General features: G+C 32.6%; 1 protein-coding gene across 2 annotated transcripts in view; it reads right to left on the bottom strand.

Moving 5' to 3' along the window:
- Positions 1 to 9,276: 9,276 nt before the first annotated feature.
- LOC125067208 (calexcitin-1) overlaps positions 9,277 to 14,887 on the bottom strand; it is a 53,135-nt gene continuing 47,524 nt past the window's right edge. Inside the window, exons 4-5 of one of the 2 annotated variants that reach the window (XM_047675664.1) lie at positions 10,467 to 10,679; positions 9,277 to 10,110 (exon numbers count right to left, since the gene is read on the bottom strand). In XM_047675664.1, the coding sequence (XP_047531620.1) occupies positions 10,000 to 10,110; positions 10,467 to 10,679 (324 nt within the window). In that variant the 3' untranslated portion in view covers positions 9,277 to 9,999. The remainder of the gene's footprint in view (positions 10,111 to 10,466; positions 10,680 to 14,887) is intronic. The other variant, XM_047675662.1, reaches the window with a different exon arrangement.

Below are 14,887 nucleotides of genomic sequence, written 5' to 3'. Positions count from 1 at the left end.
ATATTCACGCGACGCTACCTGGGGATTCTGATTTACGTCTAAACTTATAAAGGAAATGTCGTTTGCATAGCTTACTTTAGTGCAAATAAAATTTAATGAGAAATAATAAAATGTACCATTTATGTGACTACGCAAACTTTCCGTTAAAATATTCATCAGTCCAGTTAGACTTGGCCTATTAAAAAAACTTTGATAAATTTTGCATATTACTCAATACGAGATTATATTAATTATATAAAATCGATACTAAATAAATAAATTTAATTATACTTTATTGACATACTCTGTAATTAAAAGTTTCTTGCCGGTTCTTCAAGGTAGAATCTACTTTCCCAATTGGTGGTAGCTTTATTTTTATTCAAAACTGTAACACGACGAATCAATAATGCTTTTATGAGCCTACTTGAATAAAGAAATTTTGATTTTGGAGTCGCAAATGTGCCACCTGATAGTAAGTGGTCACCAATGCCCGTAGATATTGTTATTGTTAGAAATATTAACCATACCTTTCTTTGCCAACCTTGGGACCAACTTTGGGAGCCAAGATATTCCATCATCATCATAATTTGCAATAATATTTTACTGCAGATCGTTAAAAGTATAAATAAAAGAAGTTAAACTTCTTTTAAGGCTCTTGCAACTTTTTAATCGCAATTTTATTAATTAAAATGAATTGCATAGCAATCGAATCTGAATAAACATTCTACTGAAATATGCCAACAATTACTTACTCTTATTTATTAATTAAATCATTTATAAGCATTAATTATAGCTTTTTTTACTTAGCAATATATATTTTGAAAAATGAATCATCTGCATTGGAATGGACTGACTTATAAATGCAGACATTAAATACATTTTGAATAAATGTATTTAGCTTAACAATAATTCGAGAGAACATAATGTGGACTACTTAAGTGTACTTGTAAATCGGCGTTCGCGATTGGGAAGCCATTAATTCTGAGAGCGATTAGTGACGTGGTCAATATATAAATCGGATTGCTGTGTTAAGGGAACGATCAACGTTTATTTAGGATTTTGTTTACGCTTAGAACGGTAGTGCGATTCAGTAAGAATTCATTTCGTACCTCACTCATGAAATCTCGACAACGAACTTTCGGTGATACGTCATTTTGATACGAGTACCCTACAAATTTTGTAATGTTCTAATCAATTCGTAAATTCCGACATTTCACACTCTTTTGCGGTTAGTTTCGAGATTGTTCTCGCAGAATACCTCTACAGCTTTGTCAATAATTATGAGAAGTGAGAAAGTATAAACAAAGTTTTAAAAATTATTTTAACTAACTCATAATAATATATATAAATAATTAAGTTAGCTCATTTCAAATTAATTTAACTAACTTTATCTTTATATGGCTGTTTTTATCGTCCGTCCGTCTGTAGTCTATGTCTGTCTAAGTGGAGTCCGATTTTGATTATTCTTGAGTCGATCTATGAATGATTTAATTTGAGCCCAGTAAGTGGCAATGAGATCGATAGATAGAGGATAAAATTCTTATTTAAACACAAATTTAGCACAAGGAAATCCAGTAGTGCTGACATGGATTTGAACCCGCAATCAACGATTCATGTACTCTAACGACTGTGTCATCTCGACTCGATAATCGAAATAGCTGGTACTACGATAAAACGAGACCCTCTTACCCAGGTATCCTCATACTTAAAAAACCCAAGCCCTTGAAATGTATCGTAGATAAAGTTTACAGAAAATAAAAAAAGTGTCTTAATTGTAGTGACTCTCTGATTTTTCATATAACCAGAACATTAAGTTTTAAAAGTTACTTAAAATGTATTTGCATATTATGAAAAAGGACATATTAAAAGAAGTAAAATGGTGTCATAATAAGAGCATTTCCTTGTTGAATTAAGTCAGCCTTCTACTAACGTCATAAGGACGCAACACGACATATGTGGTACAATTTCTTAATAGCACAATTTGTCAACATTCAATGAAATTGTTCATAATGATGTTGTCCTAACTGATTTGACCACGGCGGTTAACCTCAAGAGAGACCAAGCCAAATATAGCCAAATACGAAGGACATATTATAGGGCAAAAGAGTGTGCGCAAACATAGTTACAAGCTTGTAGTCACATAATCCGATGGGACAACAACTCCGACGCCACCGAAATCGAGGAGCAGGACCAATGAGTTTACGTTCTTTCCGAGTACGGGACTAGCAATAGATGTCGGAAAACCTGATCTGCGGCGATCTAGCAAATTAAATCAAATCAAAGTATACTTTATTCGAGTAGACTTTTACTAGCACTTTTGAATCGTCATTTAACAAACTATATTAAATTAAGCTACCACCGGTTCAGAATGCAGATTCTACCGAGAAGAATCGGCAAGAACCTCAGTAGTTACTCATATTCAACATTTAAAAATACAAAGTCATGTTAGTTAAATACAATTATATACCTTTTTAATACATCCTGGAAGTCAGCAAGCATTAGCTCCACGCTCTTTTATCATCTATATAATCTTGTATTGAATAATATGACTTCTTTACCAATGTATTTTTTACAAATGATTTGAATTTATAAACTGGCACTAGACCAACGAGGCAGTGAACTTTATAAGCTTCTATCTATCTTCATATATATATGTGTATCTTCTATCTTCTTTACTTATGAGTATATTAGTATAATGAGTTATTTTTTTCTATAACCAATATATATAAAAGTTCGCGCTAGAATACTTCGCGCGTTTCGGCAAGTTTCGCTTCGGAGTTTCGCCCGCTTTAAATTTACTATTGACGTGACGAGCGTGAACTTTATGTACTCGAATTTAAATATCATGCATGATACTCTAAAATTCAATTAAGTGCCTTACGAAGAAATTTTTAACCGATTATTGCGAGTAACACAGTTTGCTTATTCAAGATCAGTTTTAATTTTATTCTTACACATAATTTCACAAACAATAAAAAAATATTTAATAAGTTAATTATCAACTGGTAATGTGAATGATATTTAGAATAATTTTCAATTAGTTTAATAAAATATGTGAAAATATATAATATTCACAGGAAGTTTAAATCCCTAAGCTTTAGTGTAGAAGCAAACAAAATAAAACAGACGATATTTGTCACAAGGAGAAATAGAATTCAATTTTTTTTCGTCAAAAATAAAGGGAATTCGGTGTGCATTGCATCCATGTTTATTTAGTAAATGTGTACAAAACACCCACGTGCTTTGAAGACAAATGAGGACAAATTTTTTGGGTCCAGGTTGTGGCTATGGTATTTAATACGAAAATATTAGGGTCCCACATAAGTTATAAATGGGTTTCAATATAATGTAGGATAATACGTATTGTTAACGTTCAAAACCGGTCAATAATATTTATTTATGAAATAATTTACGTATCACGTACTACCTATCATTTTGCAGTGTACATCACAGATATTCAGATATATAGCTACCCATCCCGGTTTCAAACGGGTACGGTCCATGTACAATTTTTACATTGAAGAACAAATAAAAAAAAAACTTGTTTTTTCTGGCTGGAAATTTTCGAGTTTTCTCCTCAATAATAAGTATGTACTATACATTTACAATTTTCTGATGAATCATTAGATTATTGATTAAAAAAAGCCGAGTGGCCCAGTGGTGCATGCGTGCAGCGTGCATCTTAACCGATGATTTCGGGTTCAACCCCAGGCACGCACCACTGAATTTCATGTGCTTAATTTGTGTTTATAATTTATGTCGTGCTCGGCTGTAAAGGAATATATCGTGAGGAAACCTGCATGTGTCTAATTTCAACGAAATTCTGGCTCATGTGTATTCCACCAACCCGCATTGGAGCAGCGTGGTGGAATATGCTCCAAACCTTCTCCTCAAAAGGAGAGGAAGCCTTAGCCCAGCAGTGGGAAATTTACAGGCTGCTAATGTAAAAAAAAAAAATATCTGACTATATGACTTTAATGACTGGCTACATAAACATATTTCTATTCATTCTTTGATATTCATATTATTATATAAATATTAAACACCGCGTACGCCTGAGTTAAATAATATCCCTATTAATATCACTAAAGCGACGAGTATTTTTTTGTTTTTGCTTCGTACTTTCTTCGCGTAGCAACGAAGCAATGAGATCGACGTAGTTTTTTTGCTCGGGGATGGTTAATGGACCGGGAAGTGACAGGCTTTGTGTCGCGAGAAAAGACGCAGGTAAAAGCCATTTAAAAAATATATCATTTATAATTGTTGTGCAATATATAATTTTTATGTCCGCCTCTGTCTGAGAGGTTTATTTAATTGATACATGTTATGTTGCTAATACAAGTAGTTACACCGGCTCACTCATCTTTAGACAGGAACACAACAATACGCAATATTATTCTTTAGTGGTAGAACAGAATATGATGAGTGGGCGATACCTACCCAACAAGCACGCATAACGTACCATCAAGTCATGTACTGAAACGTAATTAATTTAGCCATGACGCTAAAACTGGAAAGATAGGACAAGTTGGATTTTTTTTATGATATAGCCAGGTGAACGTGCAAATGGGGTACCTGATGGTAAGTGGTCCCCACCGCTCATAGACAATAGCGCTGTAAGAAATATCAACCATTCCTTATGTCCAATGTGCCACCAATGGTGGGAACTAAAATGTTATGTCCCTTGTGATTGTAGTTACACTCACTCACCCTTCAAACCGGAACACAACAATACTGAGTACTGCTGTTTTGCAGTAGTATATCTGATGAGTAGGCGACCTACCCAGAGATGCTTGCAAAATGCCCTATCACCAAGTACTAGGAGAGATGTATTAAGAAATATAAATATTCTTAACATCGTCAATGTTTCAAGATAATCAAAAACATTACGTCTCTTGTGCGTGTAGTTACAACTACCCATTTAGAGTTCAGACTGAAACACCACTGAGTTCAGGCATCAATATTAAATGATGATTCTTAATTCAATAGAACATAAACATAATGTACTAGAATTAAATAAAAGCAAAAGACATGGTACAAAACGAGTTTTCACATTTACGAAAGTTCCAGTATGTGACGCTAACTTCCACAGAAACTTTGTACAAAAGTTAAATTTGTCAGCGAAAACACAACAAGAATTACATTAATTATAAGACATCGTTATAAACGAAATTTGTTTGTAATTTCTTTAACAACATATTTTAATCCTATTAATGTTTTAAGAAAGGAGACGTGCAAATGGGCTGCGGGTAACCAGAGATAAACGAGCCAACTTTATTATCGTAGTGTGGGTGACAGGTACGCTTGACTTGACGCCAAACGTCATACTACTTTACTAGTGTGCGTGTGCTTAGTGACGAACTGGTGGCTACTACTTTTAACGAAGCGTTCTCAGCTTTGATAGTCAATCTAGACATAAATAATCAAAGTGAAAAGGGTCGTAATTACTTGGTAATTACTTATTTTAGACATAATAATGAAAACTGTTGATTTTTATATCATTTAAATAAGCAGGCCACAATGATTGAATTCGTATTTTTTAAAAGGCAAACACGAAAATGTGTCTGCAAATGTAAAATAATATTTTTTTAGGCAGCATCTGAAGCAAAATATTAGAATTAAAAAAGATGTGTGGAGGGATACACATATTTTTTTGTAGACGCCTTTAATATCTTCTGTCCTAAATATGATCCATAATGATAAAATCTATATACCTCTCATTATATGTTTCATCAGACCTTAGGTATAAAAAAGTATAATATAAAGTATATAAAGTCTATGTGCTTCCTTGGGGTTCAAGCTTGCTTCATACGAAAAGTCATCAAATTCAGGTCAGTAATTTAAACGTTCATACACTCCACTCGGAGAGACATCCAAACATCCATGGGGTTTGAAGATACGCATAATAAAAAACCGGGGACAATTATTCCTCATGAGCGAGAACTGAATTCGCGATTGTGAATCTAGCACCTAATTATACGACCATAGCACCAAGGAATAAAATTAATTAACATTTTTTAAATTCAGTTTATTAACATTAATTTAAAATATCATATCGTATCGACATGAACTCAAAATGAATTCGATATTACACATAAAATTTTAAAGATATTTCTAGAGACATGTACCACGACGTTGTAATATGTTTTACGACGTCATAATACTAGATTTAGTACCGCCATAAGGCTTTTACGGTCATGATTCCATTAAATGTGATAGTTACTAATAACCATGTTACATAGATCTTTAAACACTACATATTATTATAAAACAAAGACCCCCGGCGCGTCTGTTTGTATTCCTGAACGCGGTAAACTCAAAAACTAAAAAACTATTTTTGATACGGTTTGCTGTGATTCATGATGAAGGTTTTAGAGTAAACTTCGTTATAGATTTTGTGTATCTTTGAAGTCAAGACGACTGGGTGCATTAATGACGTGCGCCTCGTATACCAATAGTAATTATATGAATATTAACATTTTATACAGACTATTATTCTACCCGTGTAAAGCTAGCCCAGCCCAGCCCAGCTAGGTAGCTAATTAATAGCTAAAACTAATATCAACCTGTAGAAAGATAAAGCCCCTTATGTTTTTGTATAAAGGTTAATAAAAATTTAATCAATATATATTTCATTACGTATGATTTTCCAAGAATCTTTGAATCGATATTTTGCAAGGTATAATCTAACCTAACCTACCCCACCCCAAAGAAGGAATGTATATTTGTGCTGAGACTTAGGAGCCAACGTTAGGTTTTGTGAGAATTATGTTCCGTGACCTTCTGCTGTGAGAAGGGAACTTAGCACTCAACGTTGTCGATACGAAGTGCGCTATGCAGAACACGTGCGGTCTATATGTCCATCGACGATATGTCGTTAGGGTCCGTTTCCACTGGAGCCATTATAATAATACGAAGTTTCATAAAATTATATAATACGATTCAATTTAAAAGAGTTACCGTGACCTTTCTTTTTACATGTACTCAAATAGGGTTGTATCAAATTTATAAAATTCACACGTTGCTTATATGCTCCATCTGTGACCTTACTACATCAGTATCGCTGTAAGGGCTCCCACACATAAACGCGAATTCGCAATGCATCGCAAATATCTGCGAGCTCGCACGAATGCACCGCAAGAATATCCGATCTGAGTCGCATTCCTGCGATATTACGTCACACTTCTTGACGCCACGTTAGGCCGCTCTGAGACAGCATAGGGGATAGATTCCACCGCCGGCGTAGTAGCTCTTCAAATTAAGATATGCTCATTTTAAAATAATCAAAATTTAACTTCTTCTATTCTCAAAGTATAGTATTTTCGTGTAAAATAGTTCCTATCAGCGTTCATATTCGTAATTTTCTTTCTTCTATATCTTTTAAACAATAACAACAGTGCAAGAACCTTGTTGCGATCCATGTCACTATTTCTACAAAACACGTCCAATACGGCTGACTAGCGTTAAAGATGTGGTCACCTGAACCAACCCTTTGCCGGACGAAATCGTATCGCAGCTATTCGTTTCGCAAGTTCCTGAGATGCGCCGTCGTATCTCATCGCATCGCGGTTTCGTTTGTTTAGCGCCCTAACTGTCTACATTATAATCTATTATCATTTGAAATAATTCCATATCACTGCCATCGATGCTAAATTATTCCATAATTAATAGAAATTACGGTGAGTTAATTTTCTAAATCCAAAGTAATTGTCCGATTTTTACAGATCATCGAATGACGTTATTAGAAATAGCTTCGTCTATCCGAGAGTAACTATCCGTTCTCCCGATGACGAATGGCTATTTCGATGGGAAATGTTAATCGTTCATAGTTTATTCAAAAGAAATTAAGGGCATAATAATATATTTGGGTACTTTTAGTTGAAACTAGAGATAGATACGTCATTGAAAACGGCCGATAGACTGTAATTCAAAATACAAGTGAATTTGAAAAAAGAATTACAAATAAATATCTTGAGTTAATTATTTACATACGTTTCATACACATATATAACTATATATATTTACTTTATACACGCAATGTTCGAGTGCACGCCATGTTGTAGATATGACCAGGTAAGTCAGACACACGTCAAGTTGTCTCGCTGGAGCTGTAAATGAAATGTGGTCGAGCACGCATCGAACATCTGCGGAATGCAAATTATCTATTTTACCGCAAATCAAAGCAACTGCCAGTTCATGTTAATGTTCATTTGAATAATTTCAATCTATCTAAATACCATTTTGCTAAGTTATCTTCATTTCATATACTGAAGATGTCCTATTAAGGGCTAAGGAAATAAGTATTTTTTGAGAATTTTGTTAAAGTATTGCAGCTTGTTTCACCACTCCATTCCAATGCGAGTTGGTGAATACGAGTTGGATAGAATTTAACTCTTCACATTTAGGTGAACACAAATTAAGCACACGAAAATTCAGTGGTACTTGCATTACCGTCTTTACCATAAGAGCGGGGTACCGTCTTTACCATAAGAATGAAGCCTGGAGGTGAAAGGCATTTCGCATTTTTTTTTTGTAACGTTATTTTCACATTAAGGCCCCCGTACGGTAAAAGAAGGGTCCCACATAGGTCATTCAAGACACATACATACATACAACAAAAATAATTTTGATATATCGAATATAATAAATAATAATATTTTTATATATATCGTTTCGTATTTACAAGTGAAGAAATCTGAGATAAAGCAAAGTAGGTCCTTGGTAAAAGAAGAATTGGAAAGAAGAAGAAGTGGAATTCCTCCACATGTCCTAGGGCCCAGGAATGGGCGATATTATACGTAACACTTGTTAAATTATTTTAAAAAGATTTGAAAAGTGCTTAAAACTCTGGTATTGTAACGACTTAGTAACATTTACAAAGAAATGTTAAAATAAAATGAAACTAAACTAAAAATACCGTCTTTTTAGCGATTAAAAAAACAAAATTGATGCATACTAGAAGTCGGATTTTTGATAGAATAAACTAGAAAATATAGTTTGTAAATATATAGTTTTTAAATCTATCTTGTTTTTTTTTATTTAAATTATTCCCGTAATGTTAGACGTTGTTAAATTCATTACAATTTTCATTCAAGTAGAAGTATTGTTTATATTTGATTTGGAACGAATTTTATTTACGATGATTTGAATACATAAATATCAATGACATTTTTTTGATTAGGCTTTTTTAAATTCTATTTTCATTTTATTTTCAATTGATGACGATTAGTAAATAAAAAAGTAAAATCAAAATTAATAATAAAACACGCAAATAAGTATGACATAAACTTTATTTCAATACAATATATATATATACATAAAACCATGAAGTCGCAACAATATTAAACGTTTGAATAAATAAAACAAAACGAAGGAACGACAACAAAGTGTATTAATAATTACAACAATATCAACATTAATATAAAACACGAAAGAATTAAAATTCGAACGACTAGATTTTAAGAGTGTTTCACACAAGTGAAACCGAAAAGTGGCGGCAGACGGCAGTGCTTTCATGTTAGTCGTAAAATAAATCTTTAAAACGTTAAACATTACTTCTAAACTGAGAAAGGAGGGGTACACACATTTAAAGGCAAAACATTACGTAACAAGAAGTCCAAAACACAATATTAAATACGATTTGATTATTTTATCTAGATATGACTACAAGATATGCTATAATAAGAAACTCGATAGTGAAAAGATTTCATAGCATACACTCTAAGAGTCGAAAATTTCTAAACTTTGAGCTTCAATATGGAAATCGAATATTCATATGATTCTATTAATGACAAAATTACTATTACATCTTGAACACACACCCAAAATTAGATTAATGTGACGTTGACGTGAGGCCTATCACACGATTAATTTGATTTCTCGTCGATTTAATTAGGAGTTTTGCGTTAAATTTAAACGCAGCGATTTTTCGTTTCGTGTGTTAAACCTTGATGCCAAGACTCGTGTTGATGGAATGTACTTTGCCCTTTAAATTTTGGGCATTGTCAATAGGGACTGAATTTAGAAGCTTGTTCTTCCAAATATATAGTTGCCAGCCGCATTAGGATCTTCGGTGGAGAAGTACTCCTTCCACAACTCCTGGAATTCTTCCCAGGAAACGCTCGCCTTACCCTGTGAAGTTAAATAAAATTGAGTTTTATTTGATATAGGAATAAAATATATGGATGGAAAAAAATTATAGAAACATCGCCAATACAATAATTTAATCGATGGTAAAAAGTATGACTCTTCTAAAGCTATCGAAGTGATAACTATAAACAAAGGCAAAAACAAACTCAGAAGAAAATTTTGTATAAGTCGTTGTTTTAAGTCCTCTTGTAGTATTCTTCTAAGAAACAGCCATTGTCAATGTTTGCGGAGTTGGCCAAGAGATCGATAAAACCGGGCTTCAGCATAACTGACTTATAATGTCAAAAAATGATTGAGTTTGATCAAATAAAAATTATTTACAGGTTTCGCTTGCTCACCTTGGCCATCTGACCGAAGGCCACCTTGCATTCTTGAGGATCGATGCCATAGGAGGAGCAAACGGTTGTGAATTCGTCACAATCGATGGTGCCATCGGCGCTGGCATCCTCGAGTTGGAACATGAACTGGCAGTACAACTGCTGCCATTTTAAAGCAGCTGAAGGATTTTGTGCATAATCATTCCACATTGACACCCATTCCTCAACTGATACCTGTGGCAAAAATATAAACATTGTAAATAAAAAATAAAATAACTCAAACAAATCAGCTTTTCAGCTTCATATTATATAATCTCTGTTTGTTTTGAGTCCATTTTTGGAAATTCACGTCAAGCCTTTTTCAGGATTTGAGAGTTTCAATATCAGGTTCTGCTTTTACAGAATAAATCTATTTTACAAAGTATGAAATCATGACCAACATTATCTCTAAAAACATTACGTATAATTGATGAGAACTTAAATTAGACAATATATAAATTTATATAACACATTTTTCTCAAATATTCAATAATGATTATGGCCACTAGCCGGACAGTATTATATATAAATATACTAAAACGTATGTATTATGTATTGCTACAGTAGCCGTCAATATGTTAAACTAATTATTTATTAATAGCATATACTTAATAAATCTGATTTGTATTTTTTTGCTGTCTCTACTCTTACTCTCACCCACACTAAGACATTTTGTAAGCACGAGCGTCACACACTCATACTAATAGTAGTACCGATAGTAGTTTAATATACAGGATGCCTTTGTGGTTGAATATATATATGTATGTATGTAAGATATTTTAAAAATAATTTTATATTGGTGCGTTAAGATCGAATTACATAAAAATAAGTATTCAAATTAAAGACAAACAACTCCAAGTCAACTCTTATCTGTTTGATATCGTGATTGAATCTTTGTGTACAAGAAGCAATATTGCAAACAAACACCAGAAAGGGTTAGCCTAAATATAGGGGTTTCATAAAAATGCTAATACTCAACCCGAAGGCGTGCATTAAAATGTCAGCTTTTATAAAAGGCTGAGTGTCCTTCATGACTGATATAGGAAAAACAAACAAAGGTCAACCTTTATACAGAATGTTGATTTAACAAATTTTTAGTTAAAATATATTAATAAAAAAATCTATTGTAAATGTTATGACTACTGGCGCGCGCCGTCGTCTTCTAATAAAGCTAAATTGTATTGTGTAAAGTAATAAACATCGTTATTATTACTTGAATATAATTACATTCTTATCGTGATTGATAAGATAGAATTGAGATTTAATTAATTCTTCTTTGAACAAATGTAGGTAATCACATTGTTAATCTCCTAAAAACCAATTGGATCTTGTGTAATCCTAACACTATATTTTTATATTATTAATTATATATATATATATATATAATCTAGTAAGATCTAAAAGTATAACGTTGCCTCAAGTGATATTCGCTAATGTAGCAGTGAAAACCCTGACGCAATAAAAACGCCTTGTAGGGTCATTGGGGCAACATAAAAACATTTGCTTACACCGTATAATATATTAGTCCGGGAAAGGCTCAACAATATAACTCTCTAGAGGACAATAGGCAATATAAACTGTGAATAAAAAATTATATAACAAAAAATAGATACGATCAACTTCATGGTTGGTATCTGTAAATGCCACGGAGTATAAATACCATAAAAAAAAATTATAAATGTATGGAATGGATTACATAAAAAAATTACCACCTGATTGTAAGATTGCATATACATTGTTACTGTAAGAAATATTAATCATCACCCATAAAACCAAAGCGCCACCAACCTTGGCAACTGACATGTTATATTTTGTGTCTGTAGTAACACTGGCTCACTCGCCCACCAAACTGGAACACGACAATACTAAGTATTGCTGTTTGTTTGTAGGATATAAGACACTGTGGTAGGTACTGAGACGGACTAGCAAAAAGCCTTACCACAAAGTAATTATGACGTTGTACTTTTCGTATGTAATTCATAAGGGGCTAATTTTTTTCAACTATTTATACAATTTAATTTGGATATAAAATAACTTATAAGCAGTTTCCGTAATTATAATCAAACTCGGATTGATTAATCTGATTATGTATTCAACGCTCATTCATTAACGATTATGTCATCAGTCATCACCAAAATAAAAATCATTATTGACATATAAACCTGACACTTGATTATTTGTTGTCAAATAATATGTGGCACACACACACACACACACACACACACGAATACTGGTTAAGAAGGAAATATAGTATGACCCGAAGAAAACTTTTCAAAGAAACTCAACGTATTATATTTTATCAAAATATTTTTGCTGTCATATAATTACAATTTAAACTTGAAACGGCCTAGAGGCAATCGTTTCATTCCTAAAGTATGATCTATAAAGTGTTTGATGATAGGTTTATTACTTAACTATTAAAATGTATTGAGTTGTTTCTGGGATCCTGTTTTACCATTACAAAACGATCAACGATTAATTTGGATTGAAGTCAAATCAATTTATTTAAATTTGATCAGGGTTTCAGATATTATAGAAAAATAACTTACAATTTTCATAAGTTACATGTCATAAACTTAGTAATCAGTCCTTGAACTTCGCGAATTATTTCATACAGGCACAAGAAGATACCTACGGGTTGATATCTCTGAGATGTGCCAGTCTACTCAGTAATTGTTGTAATGTCACTCGACTAATGAACTTGATCTGGGTGAGAGACATGACAAATACTTAATCCATTAAGGAAACGCTTCACTCTCTAAGTTAGAGGTAAGTATATTTTACTAATAAGCAAAAAATCTCTTAGGTAATGTACTGTTGTAATGCTGCGCTATTTTGTTGGAGGTCGTTGTTGCTTTTAGGTTAATACTATGTAACGATTGTTACTTTTAGATTTCTACTTTGTGGTAGGGCTTTGTGCAAGCCCGTCTGGGTAGGTACCACCCACTCATAAGATATTCTACCGCCAAACAGCAGTATTCAGTATTGCTGTGTTCCGGCTTGAAGGGCGAGTGAGCCAGTGTAACTACAGGCACAAGTGACATAACATCTTAGTTCCCGAGGTTGGTGGCGCATTGATGATGTAAGGAATGTTTAATATTTCTTACAGCGCCATTGTCTATGGCGGTGGTGACCACTTACCATTAGGTGACCTATTTGCTCGTCCGTCTACCGATATCATAAAAAAAAGATGAATATTTTTTTTTCCTCGAATACTTCGCAAATAATATTCACAATTTTTTTTGTGTTGTTGTGATAATTTTCATTTAATACTTTTGTTTTTGGTTTCGATAATTATATGTTTACATACCGTTGCTTTGTTTATTTTATTGTTCATTATTATATTAAGGAAACTCACTTGCACTTATAAAAGAAAGTTATACTTAAATATTATGCTCACCTTCTTTATATAGATTCATGAATACGTGTACAATAATAATAATAAATTTTATAATTAAATAAATTTATATATTTTTTTAATTAATTACTCTCTTCAATAAATATAATAATAAAACATTTTGTTGACTGTTATCTGTCGTAAATATATACTAAAATTATAAAGAGGTAAAATTAGATTTTTTTTTATATTTTCCTCCTATATTTATAAATATATTATTTTGTAAACGTAGATATGAGTTAATTTGTTTTAAATTTAAGAATCATATTTGTAAAGTAATAATAATCGGTTTATAAAGAACATAAAGATTAAAATTAAATGTAATAAAAGCACGGAAGAAAAATTATTGGAACATATACCGATTAAAAAATTAAACCTCCTTCCTTAGAAAAATTTTATAAGTCACGGGCGTTCATTTTTATCATATTATTGATTAGATTTAGTATTAAGTAATTTTCCATTATATACTATAATTATCTAAATTAAATTAAGTGACAAGCTATAATGACATAAAAATAGAACTGAGATGGCCCAATCGTTAAGAAGCCTGAATCTATAATGAATATTTTGAGTTCAAACGAACAAAGCTGAATTTTTATGTACTTTATTTGTATTAATATTGCGCCCTGCATACATCGTGAAGTAACCTACATGAAAATCTGCCACATATGTAACCGCATTGAAGCAACGTGGTGAAATATGCTCTAACGCTTTCCTCTAAAGAGTCTTTTCCGAAGTGGAGGCTTAATTCCAGTAACGTACAGACTATTACTTATAATGTAAATATCCATTTCCCCTTAATAGGTCTTAAATTTTAATTGCCGAATTAATCTTCAAAGGTATTGTATGACTTTTAAATCGATCTAATTACTTTAACTTTGTTCCGAGCTTGCCCTCTTCTCCTGAGAGTAATACGGTAGATCTGAGGAGACTGAGAGCGCTTTGAGCTTTAACACCTCTAATGGGCTTATATTAGCTCAATGTATATTGTTAACCATAATATATA

Source organism: Vanessa atalanta, chromosome 11, assembly GCF_905147765.1.
Source record: "Vanessa atalanta chromosome 11, ilVanAtal1.2, whole genome shotgun sequence".
In the NCBI taxonomy this organism is placed as follows: Eukaryota; Metazoa; Arthropoda; class Insecta; order Lepidoptera; family Nymphalidae; genus Vanessa; species Vanessa atalanta.
This window is presented reverse-complemented; position numbering and strand designations above follow the sequence as displayed.